At 44.5% G+C, this 19,767-nt stretch overlaps 1 protein-coding gene across 1 annotated transcript in view; it reads left to right on the plus strand.

Annotated features, from left to right (window-relative positions):
* Positions 1-2,401: 2,401 nt before the first annotated feature.
* Frmd4b (FERM domain containing 4B) overlaps positions 2,402-19,767 on the plus strand; it is a 158,515-nt gene continuing 141,149 nt past the window's right edge. The window contains exon 1 of the mRNA XM_013010360.1: positions 2,402-2,720. Coding sequence (XP_012865814.1) covers positions 2,559-2,720 — 162 coding nt within the window. The 5' untranslated portion in view covers positions 2,402-2,558. The remainder of the gene's footprint in view (positions 2,721-19,767) is intronic.

Genomic DNA, 19,767 nt, shown 5'->3' on the forward strand with positions numbered 1-19,767 from the left:
CAGTTTGGGAGCAAGTTGGAATCCTCCCAAGTCCCCTGAACACTCAGCTTGCTGACCTCTGCCCCAGCTTCACCATTTCTGATTCTGGAGTATCCTGAGCGTTTGATGCTCTAGTTCCCAAGAGCTGCTGATCTGCTGGCCCGGGACCCACGTTCTCCAAAGCCCATTACGCTACATGGCATTTTCTATGGAGCACTGCAAGCACTGGCTCTGGAATTGTCCTGTGGATGACCGAGGTTAGAACTGACCACTCACAACCAAACACCTTCGGTACCTGCCAAGGTGTTTCTTGAGCATCTCTGCTCAGAGGATGGCACCAGGAGACACCAGTAATTGGCCTGTTGGAGGTGTTATTCTGGTATTCCCTTGGCTGCCTGACACTTCCGGGACTGCTATCATTAAAAACCATCTATGTACCACCATGGTTTGTTCTTCCTAACAGCCATTTTTTTTTAATTCAGTAATTTTCCATCAACATGATGGCATTTCTTTTTCAAACCATCCTTGATACATTTTCCTTTGATGCAGTAAAACTTTGTGTATTTAGATTCTGTGTAAATGCCATAACTCTATCTTGGAAAATACCATCCAAATGCTAATACTAAAGGTGCATGCAGAGTAGATTTACTGAGAAGAAACATTGACAAAACTTGTGTCTGGAAAACTAATCCAGCAAGAACTCTTAAGGAAATTTTTTTTGGTGCCACCTATTCTTGGCAACAATCTTTTTTTTTTTTTTTTAGTTGTAAAAGAAACGTCATTTAGGTATTCCGATTACCATCCCGTTAAAAAACAACAGGCACTTTGAGAACAGATTGTGTGTCCTTCACCCTTTGAATCATGATGTTTCCCCTGAATTCATATTCTAAAGGCACATTTGAAACCTGAAATAAACCTGATTTACTTGTTGCTCTTCCGTCCTGCAGTCTCTCAAGCTACTTGGAAAGAGAAAGGCTTTGGTACTTTTCCTGTCTGCTACTAATAGCAAAGATAACAACATGGTGCGAAGCCAACAGTCAAATCCCCACCATTGTTCTAGAAATGGATTCAGGTGTGAAACCAATCATAAAATCCAGACCATTTTCTAGAGATGGATTCGGGAGAAGCTCTATCCTGAAATCCCTGCTATGCTTTTCCTATGAGAAATGGCATTGGATTGCACAGGACTGAAAAATGCTAAGAAGGAAAGTGGAGGGGGGGAGACTCCAGGCTCCTTTCCAAATGCCTTAGACAACATCAATGCCTGAGGCGGGACTTGAAACACCCCTGAGTTACTTGGAATAGCTCCTTGCCCTCCCCCAGCCCCCAGCCCAATCCCCCCTGCCCCCGTTGTTGGTGGTGGTATTGTGTTTTGTTGATGTGTTGTGTTTGGGGGAGGGGTACTGATACTGGGGCTTGGACTCAGGGTCTGGGGTGCCATCCCTGAGCTTTTTCAATAAAGTCTGGCACTCTACCACTCGAGCCACACCCCAACTTGCAGCTGTATTTGCTAGTTCATTGGAGATTAAGAGTCTCCTGGACTTTGCTGCCTGGACTGGCTTTGAACCAAGATCCTCAGATCTCAGCCTTCTGAGGAGCTACACTTAGGGTTTTCAAGGACAGGGAGCTACCTGCCCATGTGTTTCTGTCCGGACAGCTGATGGAAGCCAGGCATATCTAGAAGCTGGAAGTTTCAGTCACGAACCAGAGTCTCTAATGAGCACCTTGGAGCTGTCTGCTCCTGATTTGTAGCAGCGGTGGAGGAGGGAAGGGCCGGGTCTTCTCGGGACATCCTCAGCAGACCCTTAAGTTAGGAGTCGGCAGGCAGGTTCGGCGGCGCTGCGCACTGTTGCTTTGAGCCTGGCGGTGTCTTTAGCAGAACCAAGGAAACAACGTGCACCGCCGCTCCCCGGGGGAGGGACGTCCTAAGGGATGTTTCCGAGGATTTTTTTCTCCTTCTCCTTCTTCTCCTTTTGCATCTGTGGCATCCCCCAGAGATGTTTTATACCAATGTGGCCCGAGCAAGATGGCAAGCAAAGACTGCAGGGTAAAATTAGGGGCTGCCTAAGCGGCTAAGGAGTGTGTGTGTGTGTGTGTGCGCGCGCGCGTGTGCACGCATGCGGGACGTGCAAGCCAAGTGCACTGAAATGCAGCTCCTGTCTTCTGCCTGCAAGGAGTTGCTTGGTCCCCCCGCTCCCCCCCTCGCGTCCTCCCTCCCCTCTCCGTGGAGCGCGGATCTCTGGGGGTGGGAGGGGGCGGAGTCCGTGCCGTCCTGGGCTTGCTGGACCCCGGGCGGGCGGGGTGGACCCGGGCTCCGGTGCCAGGCGCGGCGGTTGGCTGGCGGCCGCCCAATCCCGGGCCATGCCGCCCGCGCCCGGCCAGCGCGCACGCTGAAAGCCGAGTTCCGAGGCAGCAGCCGGCGGCGGCGGCGGCGTTGTCCAGGGTCGGGGAGAGGATCGCGGGTGGTGGGGTTGCCCCGGGAGATCGTGGCTGCAGCTGTGATCGCCTGAGGGGGGAGACCCACACACACGCGCGCACACACGCACACCCCACCCCAGGCTGGGAGGGAAGGAGGCGGCATGGCCTCGGTGTTCATGTGCGGCGTGGAGGACCTGGTGTTCAGCGGCAGCCGCTTCGTGTGGAACTTGACCGTGTCCACGCTGCGGAGATGGTACACGGAGAGGCTGCGGGCGTGCCACCAGGTGCTGCGGACGTGGTGCGGGCTGCGGGACGTGTACCAGGTGAGCGGGGCGCGGCCCCAGCCCTCCCCCGGCCCCGGCGGGATTCGTGGGAAGCCGGCTCCACCTGTAGGATTGCACGGCTCGCTCCCCTCCCCCATCGCCACTGCAACTCCGAGCAGGTGTCTGCGCTCTGGGGGAGGGGAGGGGGCTGCCGGGCTCCGCAGCGCCCGGGGCTGGTGGGGCAAAACGCCTGCAGCTGGGCCTAGGGACGGGATGGGGGGGGAGGCTGGGGGGTTCCTAGTCACCCCCTCCCCCCAGCCCGCGCAGATCTCCCCTTCCCAGTGAGGATGGGGTGCTGAGGGGGCACCCAGCTCTCGCAGACCTCCCCTTCCCAGTGAGGATGGGGTCCGGGGGGGCGCCTGGAGCTGCGGGGTAGAGGACCTGCTGCAGAAAGTGCCTTTGGCCCTGGGAGATGGGCTGCTTCCTTTCGCGCCTCAGCGCCGTGGGGGTGGCACTTGGGAGGGGAAAGGGTTCACCCCCGCCGGCTGTCAGAGCAGAGCGCACTGGAGGCGCACTCTTCCTTTTCGGGTTATTTCAGTTTTCCATCAGGTAAGCCCCCAACTTGCAAAGGTAGAGCCAGGAACATCTGATTAGGTGTCAGCTGGGGCTTGGGAGGAAGGAAAGCAAAAGGTGAACACTTCCTAGGAGGCTGATGGGAAGGGAAGAGTGGCTTGGCTGTGCACCTGAGTGCTTACCTTTCCATTTACTCTCGTAAGCACAGCACAACCTTTCTCTGCTGGGTCCCACACTGCAGGCCAAACAGTGCGGCCACTTCCCTCAGCTAGGTGACCCCGAGCCCCCTCTGGGGCTGCAGCTTGCCTGGGTGTTTTCTTATACAGAACTTTATCGATTTAAAAGTACTATGCTAGCAGGGTGCTGGTGGCTCACGCCTGTAACCCTAGCTACTCAGGTGGCTGAGATCTGAGGATCAAGGTTTGAAGCCAGCTCAGGCAGGAAAGCCTGTGAGACTCTTATCTCCCATTAACCACCACCAAAAAATAAAAATAAAAAATAAATAAAAGCCAGACATCAAGTTATGGCTCAAGTGGTAGTGTGCTAGGCTTGAGTGGACAAAGTTGAGAGATAATGCCCAGGCCCTGAGTTCAACCCCAACACACACACACACACACACACACACACACACACACACACAATATTGTGCTTTGGTTTAATATCTTTGCGAGGTTTTTAATTGCACTGTTAAACTAGGAAAATTATACTTGGGTTCATGAAAATACTCTATTACTGTCTTTCTTGTGATACAGAATAGCTTTGTTGGAAGTTCCTAGGTTCCCCTACACCCTAAGCTCATTCCTGACATGGTAGAATGTATATGTCATTATATTGTGACCCACATTAATCACATACACACTTGGTTGTTTTTTGTTTTGTTTTGTTTCATCAATCAAGCAAAATGAGAAGTCTCCAGCACCTAAGGTTGGACTATCAGAAGTCTAAAGTATTCGTGTCCTCTTGTCACCCTTGTTAAACTATAACATTTTAACTTCTGCTTTTAGACAGTTCCTGCTTTATATAACACATCTGCCATATCGTGCATTTTTGAAATGGAATCTAAAAGCCACATTGTGAGCAGCAGCGCGCACGTGGGGGAGGGGAGAGTATTAGGGCAGTGTGGACGCATCCCATCTGGCTACAAGACACAGCTTCTCTGGTTTTTAGGACCCAGAGATGTGTTAGCCTTTCAAGTCTTTCTCTGTTGATTAGTCGCCTCTTAGTTTGGTTTATAGGGGAAAAGTATGATGTATAATTTTGCTTTTCCTTCTTAACATTGGAGAAACTTTCAAAAGGAGAAGAGAACACAAATATCATAGCCAACCAGACCAGTTGTGGGCTTCACCCCACCCCCAGCAAAGGTTCAGGGGATTTGTGGCTTATCTCTAATGTTGTTAGTGGCCAATTCAGAGATGAAGGTTCTCGAAAACTGAGGGAGGTTCTGTGAGTCCATCATAAGATTGATGACTAATTGTTTTAAACACCGCAATAAATTGAAGGCATCAACTACCAGATACCTATTCTCTTCTGTCAAATGGATGGTAACTGAGTCATTCCCTCTCACTGCCATCAGAATGAACATCGAACATTATGCCTCGTTTGGGCACTGAGTCATAAAGAGAAGAAAAGGGATCTCAAAAAATTGGAGAAATCTTTAAAAAAAATCAGCTATAGAAGAACAACGATAATCTCAATTGTATAACATATTTGCAAAAAAATGGGATTTTTTTAGTTTACTTTGACTTTTTTGTTTGTGTGCTGGGGATGGGATGCAGGGTCTTGCATGGTCTGGGCCATGACATAACCACAGAGCTACATACATCCCCAGCCCCCAAAAATCATTTAAAAAACTCATACTTTTAAGTACTGAGTAAGGGAGTAGTAGCTTCAGTTATATAAAAGTAAAAAGACAGCCGGGCGCTGGTGGCTCACGCCTGTAATCCTAGCTACTCAGGAGGCTGAAATCTGAGGATCGCGGTTCAAAGCCAGCCCGGGCAGGAGAGACTGTGAGACTCCTATCTCCAATAAACTACCAGAAAACCGGAAGTGGCGCTGTAGCTCAAGTGGTAGAGCGCTTGCCTTGAGCTGAAGAGCTGAGGGACAGCGCCCAGGCCCAGAGTTCAAGCCCCACGACCGACCAAAAAAAAAAAAAAAGTAAAAAGACAGTAAATGAATGTGATTTATGAACAAGTGAGTGAATCCAACATTTTCCTCTGTATGACCGTGGGGAAATTAATCTTTTACTATGCTTCTCTTTCATCATTTATAAAGTGGGGAATATAATCATAGTAATCACAGAGGTTATGAGGATTAATTGGCACGTAAAATAATTAGCACACAACTTGGATCTTAGAAAATATTCAATTAATGTTTTATCAATTTGGTCATCTAGGATGGTTTTTAATTGGGACAGGGAATGTAACTCAAAAGTAACCTACAGAATAAAAAAATAAATGTGACCTTTGACACAATGTACAAGTGTAGCAGTAGATGGATTTTAAGTATGGTTTGATCAGGGCATGTTTATGTCCTATCATTCTTTCAGCCCTATTCTTTTGTGTTTTTTGGGGAGGTCCGGTCGTGGAGCCTGAACTCAGCTCTCTGGGCGCTGTCCCTCAGCTCTTCAGCTCAAGGCTAGCGCTCTACCACTTGAGCCACAGCGCCTTTTCCGGCTTTTTTCTTTTTGCTTATGTGGTGCTAAGGAATTGAACCCAGGGCTCAGGTGTGCAAGGCAAGCGCTCTACCACTGAGCCACCTTCCCAGCCCCTCAGCCCTATTCTTATTTGTTGGCTATACCCTTGCCTGGTGTCATCTCTCATATATACAATAGCTCTATATATTATCTATGTAGAAAGAAAAAGAATTCATGTTTACCAACCATGAAAAAAACTTCCTAGATATACTTTCAGTGAATAATTAAAATTCCATTTTAGGGTCTATGCATTGCATTGTAATTATTCTCTGTGGAAAAGATAAGATCTGAAAGGAGTGAAAATTGATTTGGGGGGAGAGAGAGCAAACCTCCACAACTTCCTCCTTGGTTGAGGAGGAAGGGCAAGAAGGCTAGGTATAAAAGGCAGCTAAGCCAGGCAGTGGCTCATGCCTGGAATCCTTTCTTTTCAGGGCACTGAGATGTGAGTCTGAGGGTCTGAGATCTGAGAGTTCAAAGCCAGCCAGATCAGGAAAGTCTCTGAGACTCTCATGTCCACTTAACCCCCAAACAGCTAGAAGTAGAGCTGTGGCACAAGTGGTAGAGAACCAACTATCAGAGGGAACAGTCCACTGTCCAGCACATATGATGATCTGGAAGCACACATGAGACAGTTACATATTTTAATGAGTCCAGTCTTTTATCATCTTGATAAATTTTCAAAGGTGTCATTTTTCTTGATTCAGAATAGTCTTGGTTGTAAGGAAAACCACAGCTCCATCACTCTGGAGAGAAACCAAGGCCAGGCAGGAGATATTGATTACACTCAATCCCCGGCAGGCCCTTGGGGGTGTTTTGTTTGTTCATATACAGTAAGTGAAACAAGATCTCCTGCCTATTCACAAGGTGTTTGGCGTGTTGGCGGCCTGGCTAGCAAAGCTGGGAAGGCCTCATTTCTTTGGAATTGAACACTTCCTCCCCCTCCTAGATATTGGAACAGCAAGTGATTTCAAGTGCCAACAAACCACGCATAATTAAGGTACTTGCTATAAGGTATTTTCTGTAGCAAACTAAATCAAAAGCAGGCAAATGCTGTATGGGGTTGCCTTTGACAAAGACTTAATTTATAAGTAACGAATTCAGTCCCCGTAGCTGACATGAGAAACCCATTTGTAAGTGAGGCTGAATCCTAAACGCTGATTTGTCCACCATGTGCCTATCCTGTGTTATATCTTTTCTGGGTGGGCTGCATTACAGCAATTCATTGGGTTTAATACACAAAGGAGGCAGAAAATGATGGGGAAATGATGTTGCCAAAAGATCAATATTTGAGGGGTTTTTATTAAGTTCTAATAAAGCACTCAGTTTGTTACCTGGGGTTGGGTTTTCTTTCCCCCAGTGTCTGAGAGGTAGAATTACTTGTAAACCCTGAATAGAGGCATTGCTTCCAGCGGGAGGCAACTTGAACAGAATCCGGAATGCTTAAGGGACCCAAAGAGTCTGGGTCAGCTCCCCCGGGGCAGCTGGCACCAAGGGTAGGCACACATTGCAGGTCTCAGGTAGAGGAGTCTGAAGGCTCCGCCCCAAAGGACTTGACCTTGAGCAAGCCACTACCCTTCTCTGCTCCTCGATTTTCTTCTGCATAGGGGAGGAAAGCAGTAACAGCTGCATCATGGGATAGAGGGAGGGATTCATGAGACAATACAGGCAACACTTGACACCTTGTGAGCACAAAGCAAATAAGTGCTCAGTAAACATTAGTTCTTGGTTATGGAAAGTCCTCAACAGTGAGCTCAGAGGAGGTGTGTGGTAATGGTACCTAAGAGTATCATTATTGTTTGTTTGTTTTGGTCTGTGCTGGGGCTTGAACTTGGGGCCTGGACTCTGTCCCTAAGCTCTTTCGCTCACAGCTAGTGCTCTACTACTTCAAGCCACAGTGCCATTTCCAGTTTTCTGGTTGTTAATTGGAAATAAGTGTCTGATGGAATTTCCTGGCCCAGCTGGCTGCAAATCACCATCCTCAGATCTCTGCTTCCTGGGTAGCTAGGATTACAGCCATGAGCCACCGGCACAGGGCTGTTTTTATAAATGAGACTAGCTAGCTGTCTGGAAAATAAATTCCCGTTTTTCACCTGGGTAGATGCTGGTTGACAGAGGTGTGACATCCCACAGCTATGAGTGGGCAGTAGCCATTGGGCACTGGATATGTGGGGATTGTCTTCACCTCAGTAGACCCATATCATCTTTTAATTAATTCATGCCTTACTTTAGGAATACTCAAACATCTCCACTTGGCTGTGAGGAGGAAATCATTCTATGAGGATTTACAGACTGTTAATACGTGACCTTCCTGTCTCATGTGACCTTTGTACCTCACCAGCTTGGATGACAGAGGCCATGTCCCTGTAGACAATTCTCCATTCAGCATTCAGTGACCTGTGCCTATTTTAAAGCATATCCACTTTGCTTGGTATGACTCTCCATTGAGATCTACCCTGCCGCCAGCTTTTGTAAATAAAGTTTTATTGGCACACAGTCACATACATGTGTTTAGATATCTCTGGCAACCTTCATGCTGCCATTTCAGAAAGGTGCAACATTGTGACTCAGCTATTTAGAGTCAAATCCTTGACACAAACCTGAAAACTTTGTAGCTCATTACTTTCTAGAAAATGTTTGCCAACCACAAACGTAGACAAGGGGGAAAAAGCAATGAGGAGTGGAGAGTGTTAGAGGAAGAAAAATCCACAATTCTGTCACAGACAAGCAGAACTTGAAACATAGAAGGATTCCTTCATTAAAAACTCAGGAGGAAATGAAGATAAGCATTCAGCTTACTCAGCCTTTGGTTGTACCGCAAGCATAATGACTCCTGCTCTGGGCTGGTTTGTTCATTTGCTCACTCATTCATGCCTAAAATATCTTTCAGCTGTTCACCACGTCCCAGTTAGTGTGCCACGATGTTAGCAAATCAAAGAAGTTTCCCCTGCTCTGAACAAATAGATTGTCAAATCAGAGAGAAAGTTAAGAAAACCATACCTAGGAAAGCACCAACCTTCATGCTCACCTCTCACAGAGTGTCTACAAGGAAGTCATTTACAAGATATGTAAATGCATGTGCATGGCTGTGTGCCAATAAAACTTTATTTACAAGGAAGGAATGCAGAAAGTGGAGGAAAGCTAAGGAGGCCTGTTGGAAGAGGTGACTCTGGCTTATCTTTGAAGGACACGTAGGAGTTACATAACTGAAGAGAAGCAAACAGGTATTTCAGCCGTGGAACAACATGACTTTTGCGGGAGATTATAAGGAGAGTTAAAAAAAATAATGGAAAGAAATGGAAAGCAATTCTGATTGAGAATGACACCTGAACTTGAATTGTCTTATACTTAATTTTTTTTTTTCTGAAAGTACTAAGCGTTGCATTCGGTGCCTCGTGCTTGCTAGACAGGTGCTGTGCTGCCTAAGCTCTGCCCCTTTTTGCTTTAGTTGCTTTTCTAACAGGTTCTTGAATTTATGCCTAAATTGTCATGGACTTTGTCCCATTTATGCTTCCTGTGTAGCTAGAATAACAGGTGAGTGCCACCATACCCAGCTTCTTAAATGCTTGAGATGGAGCCTCACTAACTTTATGCCCAGATGGGCCTCAATCCTCAATCCTCCGGATCCTCCAAAATAGCTGAGATTACAGGCATGCGGCTGCCCCACCTGACTACAATTTTGATTCAGACCTTTGGGAAGAGGAGACAAGCTGGTTTTGAACCGTCACTGGCAGTAGTGAGACCAATAGATTTACCTTTGCCAAAAGGAGCCATAGCTCAGGCCGAAGTGGAAAAGAAGTTAGGGAGGTGTGGCAGTGATGATGGTGTATCAATCAGGTTAGGCTCAATTCAGCCATGGTAACAAACAGCCCCAGAGCCATAATGGCTTCAGACACTTGGTTTTTGCCCATATTACATAGGCCATCGCAGGTTGGCTACAGTTTTGGCTACAGTTTTGTTTCATTGCCCTCACTTGGTTTCACAGAATGCTCCAGAACATCAACATTTGCTGTGATAAAAAGTAAGAAGAGCAGGTGGCCCATACCTGTAATCCTAGCTATGCAGGAGGCCGAAATCTGAGGATCGCAGTTCAAAGCCAGTAAAGTCCATGAGACTCTTATCTCCAGAAGTAGCTCTGTGGTTCAAAATGGTAGAACACTAGCCTTGAGCAAAAAGAACTCTGGGACAAATGCCGCAGGCCCTGTGTTCACACCCCACAACCGAAAAAATAAAAATAAAAAAAAAAGAAAGTGAAGAGCTCTTCAAGGTCTGATGGGGCTCATGTCACTTCTCAAGGCCATCTATCAGAGCTGGTGCCACAATCCACACACCCACAGGAGCTAGGAGAAACCATTCTAGACCTGTTGTGGAACAGCATCAAGGCTGTGCGGACTGGCTCCTTAGGAAGCCGACTCTGAAAGCACGAAGTCCATCAGAGGCCCTGGGAGATCAACCCTGCACACGGGAAGTAAAATGAGTGGGGATAAGCAGAATAAATTCAGCGGCAGCTCAGGTTCAGCAAAGGCCACAGGTGTCTCTAGAAGTGACTGTGCAAACCCAGAGTGTCCTGGGTTGGAACAAGAGACCTGAGCTTGCTCTTGTTCCTCAACCCATCCTAGAGGTGTGCTGTGCTTAAAGGCAGGGCCGGACTTTGCGGGGAAAGCTCTGTTTAAAGAAGGGCACTCCCCAGAGGGGGACCAATGTCAGTTCACGCCTCTGCCAACAGCAGAGGGAATCAGTCTGGGTAGCACATCCCAGTATCTTCTACAAAAGCCAGCCAGCAGCAGACCGGTGCTGGACCAAAGCCAGAACTAAATCAGACCAACCGGAAGGAAGTGGGGGAGTGACACAGTGTTGATTGGATGATGTGGAATTCAGCTGGAAACAATGGTACCACCCCCAGAGAGGCCACCTACCTGGCTGCATCCCACTACTGTCTGGTCCAAGAGGCTAGGCAGCTATGACATCAACTCCAAGTTAGTAGGGAAGCAAGGCAGTGTGGAAGAGAAAAGACGTGACGCATAAGTGAAATCAGAGCTCTATGAGAAAATTCATCTTCTACTTCTGGTTACCAAAGACTGGAATTTTATAGTCAGGAACTAAGATGCTCAAGTACCAAATACTGAAAAGCAAACCCATCTTAATTTTTTATGCCCTATCTTGACAGAAACACATTTCTCAAAGAACCGTGTTTGATGTAGGGTCAGCAAGATGAATCTCAGGATCTTTGAAAAGCATTTTTGTTGCATAAGATGGAAACCACCAGGTTAAGGGCAGAGTTTCCTGCTGGTTCAAATGAGTGAGCGTTTGTTTTGCTCATTCCGTCTCTTCTTGGTGGGGCTGCAGCATAAAATAACTTCCTTGCTCATCCTCTACTTAGGTTTATTCTGAATGTTATATTTTGGTATCCTAGTTGGTTGTTGCGGAAAAAGTTTGATTCAAATGAGGAGTAAGATCTGCAGTTTTAAATTTTGTAAACAAGACCATATGACTTGCAGAATAGAAAGATGGCAAAAAATAATAAGCCATTTTGGAAAAAATCAAATTAGCATCCATATGACATTGTGTGTTCACTGTGTGTATATATGCAGTGTATGTTACATATACACACACATACTATATACAGCCATCCTTGGAATAACTATGAAAAAGGCTAGTAAATATGGAAAATTATACAATTCCATTTTCTCCTAGTACTCTAATCATTTTCATCTCTTGAATTTTGTATTTGGTAAAGTTCTTTGCTTAAATAGCTATTTTTTCTTTATGCTTTCCTGGACCTGGCCAGTCTGAACTTGGCTAACACAAGTTAATTATTAGGCAAATGCTCTATATTAGGACTTATACTTGGTACATGCTTAATAGTATTAACTTTAAGGAAAAAATGGGCCAGGTGTGGTAATGCACACCTGAAGTCCAACATACTCAGAAGGTGGAATAGGAGGATCATAGTTCAAGACCAACCCAGGCAAGAATTAATGATGGCAAAAAAAAAAAAGAGATTATGGTATGACTCCATTTTTAGGCCTTACTTCAGTATACAAAAATATTCAACAAGTTTTTGAGATTCATCTCTTAATTCACATTGACTCCAGTATTTCATTGTATGGCAAAACTATCTCTTATTAAAGGATATTCAGGTCATTAACAAAATTTCAGTGTCCAAAGAACTGCAGTAAAGTACTATATCTCCTTGGGCAAGAGTCTCCACAGTACATATTGGAGAGTTGCCAGATTGTTCTAGCAAGTTCCTTTGATGATATTTTGTATCTTTATGCTTCTCCATATGATATGATAAATCTCATTTCACTGAAGTTGTGGACATATTAACGCCTAAATGTCCATGCTGGAATCTAGGCAATGATCTAGCTGCTTTCCGTGCTTGGCTTCTGACCACCAACTTGCTGGCTTATTTATTAAATCAAGTATTATCAGCTAGCTTTTTACTCATTCACTCAAGAGACATTGGAGAAAACAACACTTCAAGAGTTCAAAGTCTAATTTAGTTGTGGTTTGCCATTTGAGTCCTCTGAAGCTCACTTGTTTTTCTATTGTGAAATGATAGACAGTAATAGAACCTACCTTAAAGACTTGTTTTCCAAAGATTATTATAAGAGTTACATGAATAGATACTTAAAACACTGTAAACAGTGTTGGACAGATGGATGGATGGATGGATGGATGGTGATGGATAGGTAGCTAGATGGCCAGATGGTTGCATGGATGGGTGGATGTTTCAATAGATAATAGGTGTATGGATGCACTGCACAAAGCATTCCCCTTCTTCCTGAAGATCTCTGATTACCTACCCAGGGTCAGGTGAATCCATGACCATACTCTTAGCCTAATACGTTTTCTGTAGCCTAAATACCAGCGGATGTGATGAATATTTCTGTTGATAGGCGTATTTGTACCTCCCAGCCAGATTGTTAGTGGAAGGTGGATAACTTTGCCGTGGCCTCCTCAGGACCTAGCACAGTGCCCATTTGCAGACACATTTGGGGCCTAAAGAAACAAATGAGTAGCCGGGCCCCGGTGGCTCACACCTGTAATCCTAGCTATTCAGGAGGCTGAGATCTGAGGATCACGGTTCAAAGCCAGACCTGGCAGGAAAGTCCGTGAGACTCTTATGTCCAAAAAACCACTAGAAAACCAGAAGTGGCGCTGTGGCTCAAGCTGTAGAGTGCTCACCTTGAGCTGAAGAGCACAGGGACAGCGCCCAAGTCCAGAGTTCAAGCCCCATGACCGACAAAAAAAAAAGAAGAAGAAGAAAGAAAAAGAAACAAATGAGTCTACATGCTTTGTAAGATGTTTTCTAGTCAGTCTGGGGTGGATGCATGTGAGGGGTGAAAGCAGTTAGGAAACTATTTTTGCAAACCAGGTGGGAGACATGGGGGCTGGAGAGTCCAGACAGTACAGGAAGGCACTGAGCATTTGCTGGAGGAAGAAGCTGCATTAATGAGACTCTGTCCAAAGGGAACATTTGCATTTCCTCAAACAGGAAAAATGTCATGCATATTAAAATACTTACATTTGCGTGCTTGTTTATTCTTTTTTATTATTGCAAATAGCAAGGTGCTGGACTTCTCAGGAGAGAAACAGTTACATAGCTGAGGAGAATATCCATTCCCTCCTCCCAGTCCTCAGGAAAGTAGGCCCACTCAAAGACCCCAGCTTTAGAACCTACCAAGCCCAGGCCAGGGCAAGACACTTGGCAGGTTCTGCAGGTCTTAGGGGCTCTTAATGTCAAGTGATCACTCTTTCCTGACCTGGCCCTGTGGTTAAGCTCTGGAAGTGCTCTGTTTTTCCTGACCAGTCCTGACAGACATTGCTTTCTTTGCTTGGCATTTTTTTTTCAAACTTGATGGACATTGCTTATCATTCAAACCCTGTCTCAAGCCATTCCTATCTCCCAAAGTTGCAGGACTCTCTTGATTTGATTTACTTGAAATTTTTACAAACAAACAAAAACAAAACCTCTTTTCTTCTGGTCTTGATTAGTGTTTAATTAATTTTCCCAATTCTTTGGCTTCATCGAAGCTCTTTGAAATTCTGCAAGCACAGACAGTATAAAGCGAGCTTGACCCTTGAAGTTACTGTTTAATTATCAACCTCAAATAATGACAAAATTATACACTCTAGAACAAAATGTTATGCTTACGTATTCCCCCGGAGAGAAAGTACATGTACTTTTTATGTGAAGTTGTTTTGATTATTTTATTTCACTAGACTACTGTTGAGATTTCACAGTTCATATATCACTTTATTATGTATTGTAGGGGATAGAACACAGGCCTAGAGCATGCTAAGCAAGCACTCTACCACTGAGCCACATCCTCAGCTCTACATGTACTTTTCTCTTCTTTCTTTCTTTTTTAACCAGTCCTGGTGCTTGAACTCAGGGCCTGAGCACTGTCCCTGAGCTTCTTTTGCTCATGGCTAGCAAGCACTTTACCACTTGAGCAACACCAGCTCTTCTGGCTTTTTCTGCATATGTGGTACTTAGAAATCAAACCCAAGGCTTCCTGCATGCTAAACAAGCACTCTACCACTACGCCACATTCCCAGCCTTTACATGTACGTTTCATAAACAAGCTAATGCAGGTTTTCACAGGAAACACTTTCTTATATGTTAAACTTTCTAGCTACTAATGCCAGATACAGTTTCAGCAGAGCCTCATATGATTTTGCTATTAGCTTCTTTGAATTGTCTTAGTGAATATGTTTTTCCTCTTAATAAAATTCAGAAGCCAATTCCATTTTTAAAAAAAGTATCTTTGAGAAGCGGGTGCTGGAGTCTGAACAGTGAGTGCCCTGTATTCCTTCCCAGCTGCCTCTCTTCAGGCTCATACTTTCCATTAGGTTACAAATATAGCAAAAGCTTTGCCTTGCCTTGCTTTACATAGTATGTGTTTTAAGGAAGTCACATTTAATTTGTTTTTTTCCCCCTTTTTCTGTTTTCCTAGATTACTTTCTTGGTATTTTTTTTCTGTGATCAACATGATCCACATTAAACATATAAATAATTTATATGCATAATATATACATGTATGAAATATGTATCAATAGATGTGTAGCTGTATGATGTATGTGTATAAGTGTAAATATGATGATTGTGCATGTGTTTATATGTATATGTATATATATATATATATATTCATATATACGTACACACACATACGAGATAATGTTTATGGTGTTTTCCCAGAAAGTAAAACCACAAATCAAATACAGCTTTTGCTTTCTACCCCATCCCTTCTTCAAAACCATTTTTTAACCTGGCACAGTGGCACATACTTTTAGTCCCATGCTTTAATCTCACTAACCAAAACGTTAGTGAGACCCTGTTTCAAAAACTAAGTCAGGAGTGGTGGTCCACGCCTGTAATCCAGCTACACAAGGGGCAGAGAGAGGAAGATCAGAGTCTCAAATTCAACCTGGAAAACATATTAACAAAAAAAAAAAAAAACAAAACAGAAAAGGCAGGGGACGCAACTCAAGAAGAGAAGATCTGCAAGCTCAACTCCCAGAGTTCAACCTCTTCCCCCAGAAAAAGCACTTCGAACTTTATGCTATGGCTCTTAATTAGTTGACCTACCAACAGTAGGTTTATTCTTTAAAGAATTGCTATTGGTTTTGATGCACTTTAGCCAACGCTATTGGTTTTGATGCACTTTAGCCAACGAAAATTTGCTGAAGGATTTTGCCTTGGTTAAAAAGGAGAAAATAGAAGAGCAGAGGACTGAGCAGTGGTTAGGTGACAGCTCTCCTATAGTTCCACCAACCTGGCGGACCCAAACTGTGAACACCATCCCTGGAGAAACTGTCAAGGAGAAAGTCTGTGATCCAGTTCCTCAGAGTGAAGCAATGCTCAGTCACCTTTATCTGCTCCATCCAGGGCAAGGAAATCCATCTCAGCCTTGAGACACGCCTCCAGCCCCCACTTTAATTTTGTGAAACTCTCGTCAAAACCTTTGATGCAGGCTGGAGAGTGCTCTTTTTCAACAACAAAGACATGTGTGATTTCACCTGCGTCTTGTACAGTGGGAATTCCACCTCCAAGGCTTCACTTCATCTGCCCATTAATAGTTATCACTAGTTCTTTTTATTATATTTATATATATAATTTTTATTTAGATTAAGTGATTACATACATTTCACAAATTTCCCAGTATTGTAGGATAGTAATACTTAAAGTCAAAAACACATTTTAAGCTTCACAAGGCAAATTGTCATTATCTCAGTCTGTAAACTTTGTGATTACTAGTTCTTATTGGTAGGATTGCTGTTGAGCAAAAGGTTATATTTGGGCCCAGAGTTGGGTTTAGTTTGTTTGTTTGGAGTTAGAGTCTTTCTGTGGAGCCCAGGCTGGCCTTTTAGCAGTGGCTAACACTCATCAGATGTTTTCTAAACAAATAGTGACCCATGTATGATAATATATATATTTTTACAGAGGAAGGATCATTCTATACATACTTTCTGTCCTGAAATGTTCTTATCTATTTACTACTTTGTCTTGTGTACCAACTTACCTGGCGATGTTTTCATAAATGTTGCTTGTTCAGTAGTTCAGGGGTTCACATGTACCACTCACCATAATTAATTCCATCATCCCCCTCTAGAAGGGTAGTTAAGCATCCTTAAGCATAAGACAAATATGTATAAGATAAATAGCTTAAAGTTACGTTGTTGGAATTTAGAAGGGTTTTGGTTTTCCAAAGAGTTTGTGCCACTATACATTGACACTGCATGCACCAGAATCCTTTTTTAAATTTCATTTTCTTGTAAAGATGTGGTACAGAGTGATGACAGTTACATCAGTAACTGTAACTTACATCAGTAAGGTAATGAGTACATTTCTTGTCGAGCATTGTTACCCTCCTTTGTTTTTCCCTTACCACCCTTCCTGCCTCCACCTCCCCCAGGATCCTCCTTTTTTTTAATGCCTAGCCAACAGCTTTTGATTTCTGCTCATCTACTATCCAGAACTGGAGTTTTCCTATCCGTTTTCATTTTACTTCATTTTCTAGGAGAATTCTCTCACTTCCATATCTTCCTCAGGGTTGTGATGCTCGGAGTTCTGGACTCATTCTTGCCTTTGATCATGGTGTAGGGATTGGTTTATGAATGTTTTCAAAGCCAGACCGGAGAGTGAATGGTAGTTCTTTGAAAATGTGTGTCATCTCCGAGTGATACAGAATTTCCTTGGCTCATTAATGGGTTGACGTTGAGCACTGATTGAAATCCAGGTGTCAGAATGACACATTGCTTCGGCAGCATGCAGCAAAACCTTAAGCTTTGGACATAGTAGGGAAGAGAGATTTCATTTAGTCTGTGGACTGTTTGGCTTATACTATAGCTCCCCCATTTATTACTTAGTGTGTATTAGCTATTGTGTTACATCCCTTTATAAATGCTCCACACTTCATTTAGATGAACTGGAAGAGCAGCACCAGGGCCTTTGTTTATTTGTATCTTTTATCAAAAGAGAACTCCTAGAATGGGAAGAAAACAGGGCATTGTGTATTTTTTCTTTCCCTTCATCATATCTGAGGTCTTTGGGCTTAGGAGGCATTCTAACTCCGTAGTTATTAACTTCAATATAATTCACCAGAGCTAAATGGTCCCCACAAGATTTCCTAGCCATCAGAGACTATGGGCCATGATTTGTCTGGCTTGTAGGGCAGCAGATCGAATCACTGGTAGGTGATGGAAGCTGTTGAGCTCCTGCTTGTCAAGATCCTTCACCGCTCATGCCCTGTGGGGAAGGAGAGATTGGACTGTTCACCAGATTGTAGATGGACTTTAACCAGGACTCACGAACTCAGAGGGCAACCAGAATTGCTGCAGGAAGTTTCCCCCAAAGAGGAATTTTGTCACTGCCCCTCACCAGCATGCACTGTGGGCATCCTGCTAGTATCTGGCCTCTCTTCTGGAGGTGTCCAGGAGGCAAATGGTGGAAAGGAGGTCTCAGTGAGTGCTGCCTATCCCAGCTGCCAGAAGGCCACTCGCCCTCTTCTGCCCACTGAGAAGCGAGGGTAGCATGCTCCTGGCTGTAGCCTGAGCCAGAAGGAAGGACTGGGCCAGAATCATCAGCACAGCAGCTGCAGTAGTCTGGACACAGACAGGACAGTGTGTGACCTGGTACTGGCTATGTTTGCTCCCTTACAGAGAATCTACAGATCAGAAGAGATCTAAGAGAAATATAAGCCAGTTTCAAAACAAGGGCTTATTTTGGATCTTGGTTTCAACACACTTGAAAAAGAAAAGCGGCAGAGCATGATGGCACACATCTGTAACCCCAGCATTCAGAAGGCAGAAGAACAAAAGGATCTCAAGTTTGAAGCCAGCCTTTGGTATATAACAAGACCCATCTCACAGTAAATAAATAGCTAGGTGCTGGTAGCTCTAGTCTGTAATCCTAGCTACTCAGGAGGATGAGGTCTAAGGATCACAGTATAAGCCAACCCTGGGCATGAGAATCTGTGAGACTCTTACCACCAATTAACTACCAGAGAACCAAAAGTGGAGCTGTGGCTCAAAGTGGTAGAGCTCTAACCTTGAGTAAAAAAGCTCAGGGATAGCATCCAGGTCCTGAGCTCAAGCCCTACAACTGACCATATATATATATGTGAATGTGTGTGTGTGTGTGTGTGGATGTACAAAGAGACATCAATCTGTTGGAAAAGCTGAACTCTAGATATTTGAAGATTTGAAGATTTTTTAAAGGTGTTTAGAGTTATGTTTGTCAAAAGAGTTTTTGATTTAGATTGAAACATTTTTACAGATTGCCTGAAGTCTTAGTTTTTCTTTAAAACAGCTCCCAGAGGAAGAAAGTAGAGGGACTGTAGGCGGCTCAGGGTTAACAAGGTGAAGATAACCTCGTGTTCCTGAACCACTCTGTCTTTTCCTTTGTAGTGGAAATTTTCCTTCATGGAAGGTTTCACTTTGTTTTTAACGAAATGCAAAAAGAAACAGAGGAAAATGAAACAACCAACAGATTGTACAGAGACAGGAAGGAAATCTGACAGCATGTCTGAGTGTTAACCCTTGGGTGTGTTTCACGCTATCCCCAACAACCAAATACAAAGGCTCTGCCTGAAAGACAGACTGCATTCTGAGTTCAAATTCTATTCTTCTAACCCTGCCCTGACACAACAACCAAACTTCTTTGAGCCCCAGTGTCTTGTGTGTAAGATGAACTTCAAAAATGAACTTCAGCCAGGTGCCAGTGACTCACACCTGTTACCCTAGCTACTAAAGAGCCTGAGATCTGGGGAACATGGTTCAAAATCAGCCTGGGCAGGAAGGTCTGGTAGAGCACTAAAAAAATTGCAGGGATAGCATTTAGGACCTGAGTTCAAGCCCCAAGACTGGCAACACCTCCCCGCCCCCAAATAAAATAATATTTATTTTTCCAAACACAGGAAAGAGATTAGATTCTGCGGTTTGTGTCAAAACATCACCCAAGAAGCTGAGGGAAAAGCCAGGATCTGATCCTGTGGCCCAGACAGAAAGGAACCCCACCCCTACTCTGCCCCTCTCCCCTTTCATTTTGCTGTTTCCATTTGCATTTAAGAAAGTAAGAGAATCCACCCTGCACAAGGAACCTCCCTCTTCTTCGGCCTGGAGGGGCCATGAGTAATGGGCTTTTCCGTGGGCTGTTTGTCCTGGACACCATGTCCCCTGGAAGGGACTGCTGAGCCATGCAGCAGTGAGGAGACCTGAAATAAACTTTGAGTGTCGCTTATCATGGAGTCCCAGTTCCTAGTAAAGGATGAATTAATTTTCTGGATTGGGTGATTTTCCTTTTTAAACAGAAGTCCTATTCATTCCAAGAGACGC

The sequence above is a fragment of the Dipodomys ordii genome, unplaced genomic scaffold (genome assembly GCF_000151885.1).
Source record: "Dipodomys ordii isolate 6190 unplaced genomic scaffold, Dord_2.0 Scaffold12, whole genome shotgun sequence".
Classification (NCBI taxonomy): Eukaryota; Metazoa; Chordata; class Mammalia; order Rodentia; family Heteromyidae; genus Dipodomys; species Dipodomys ordii.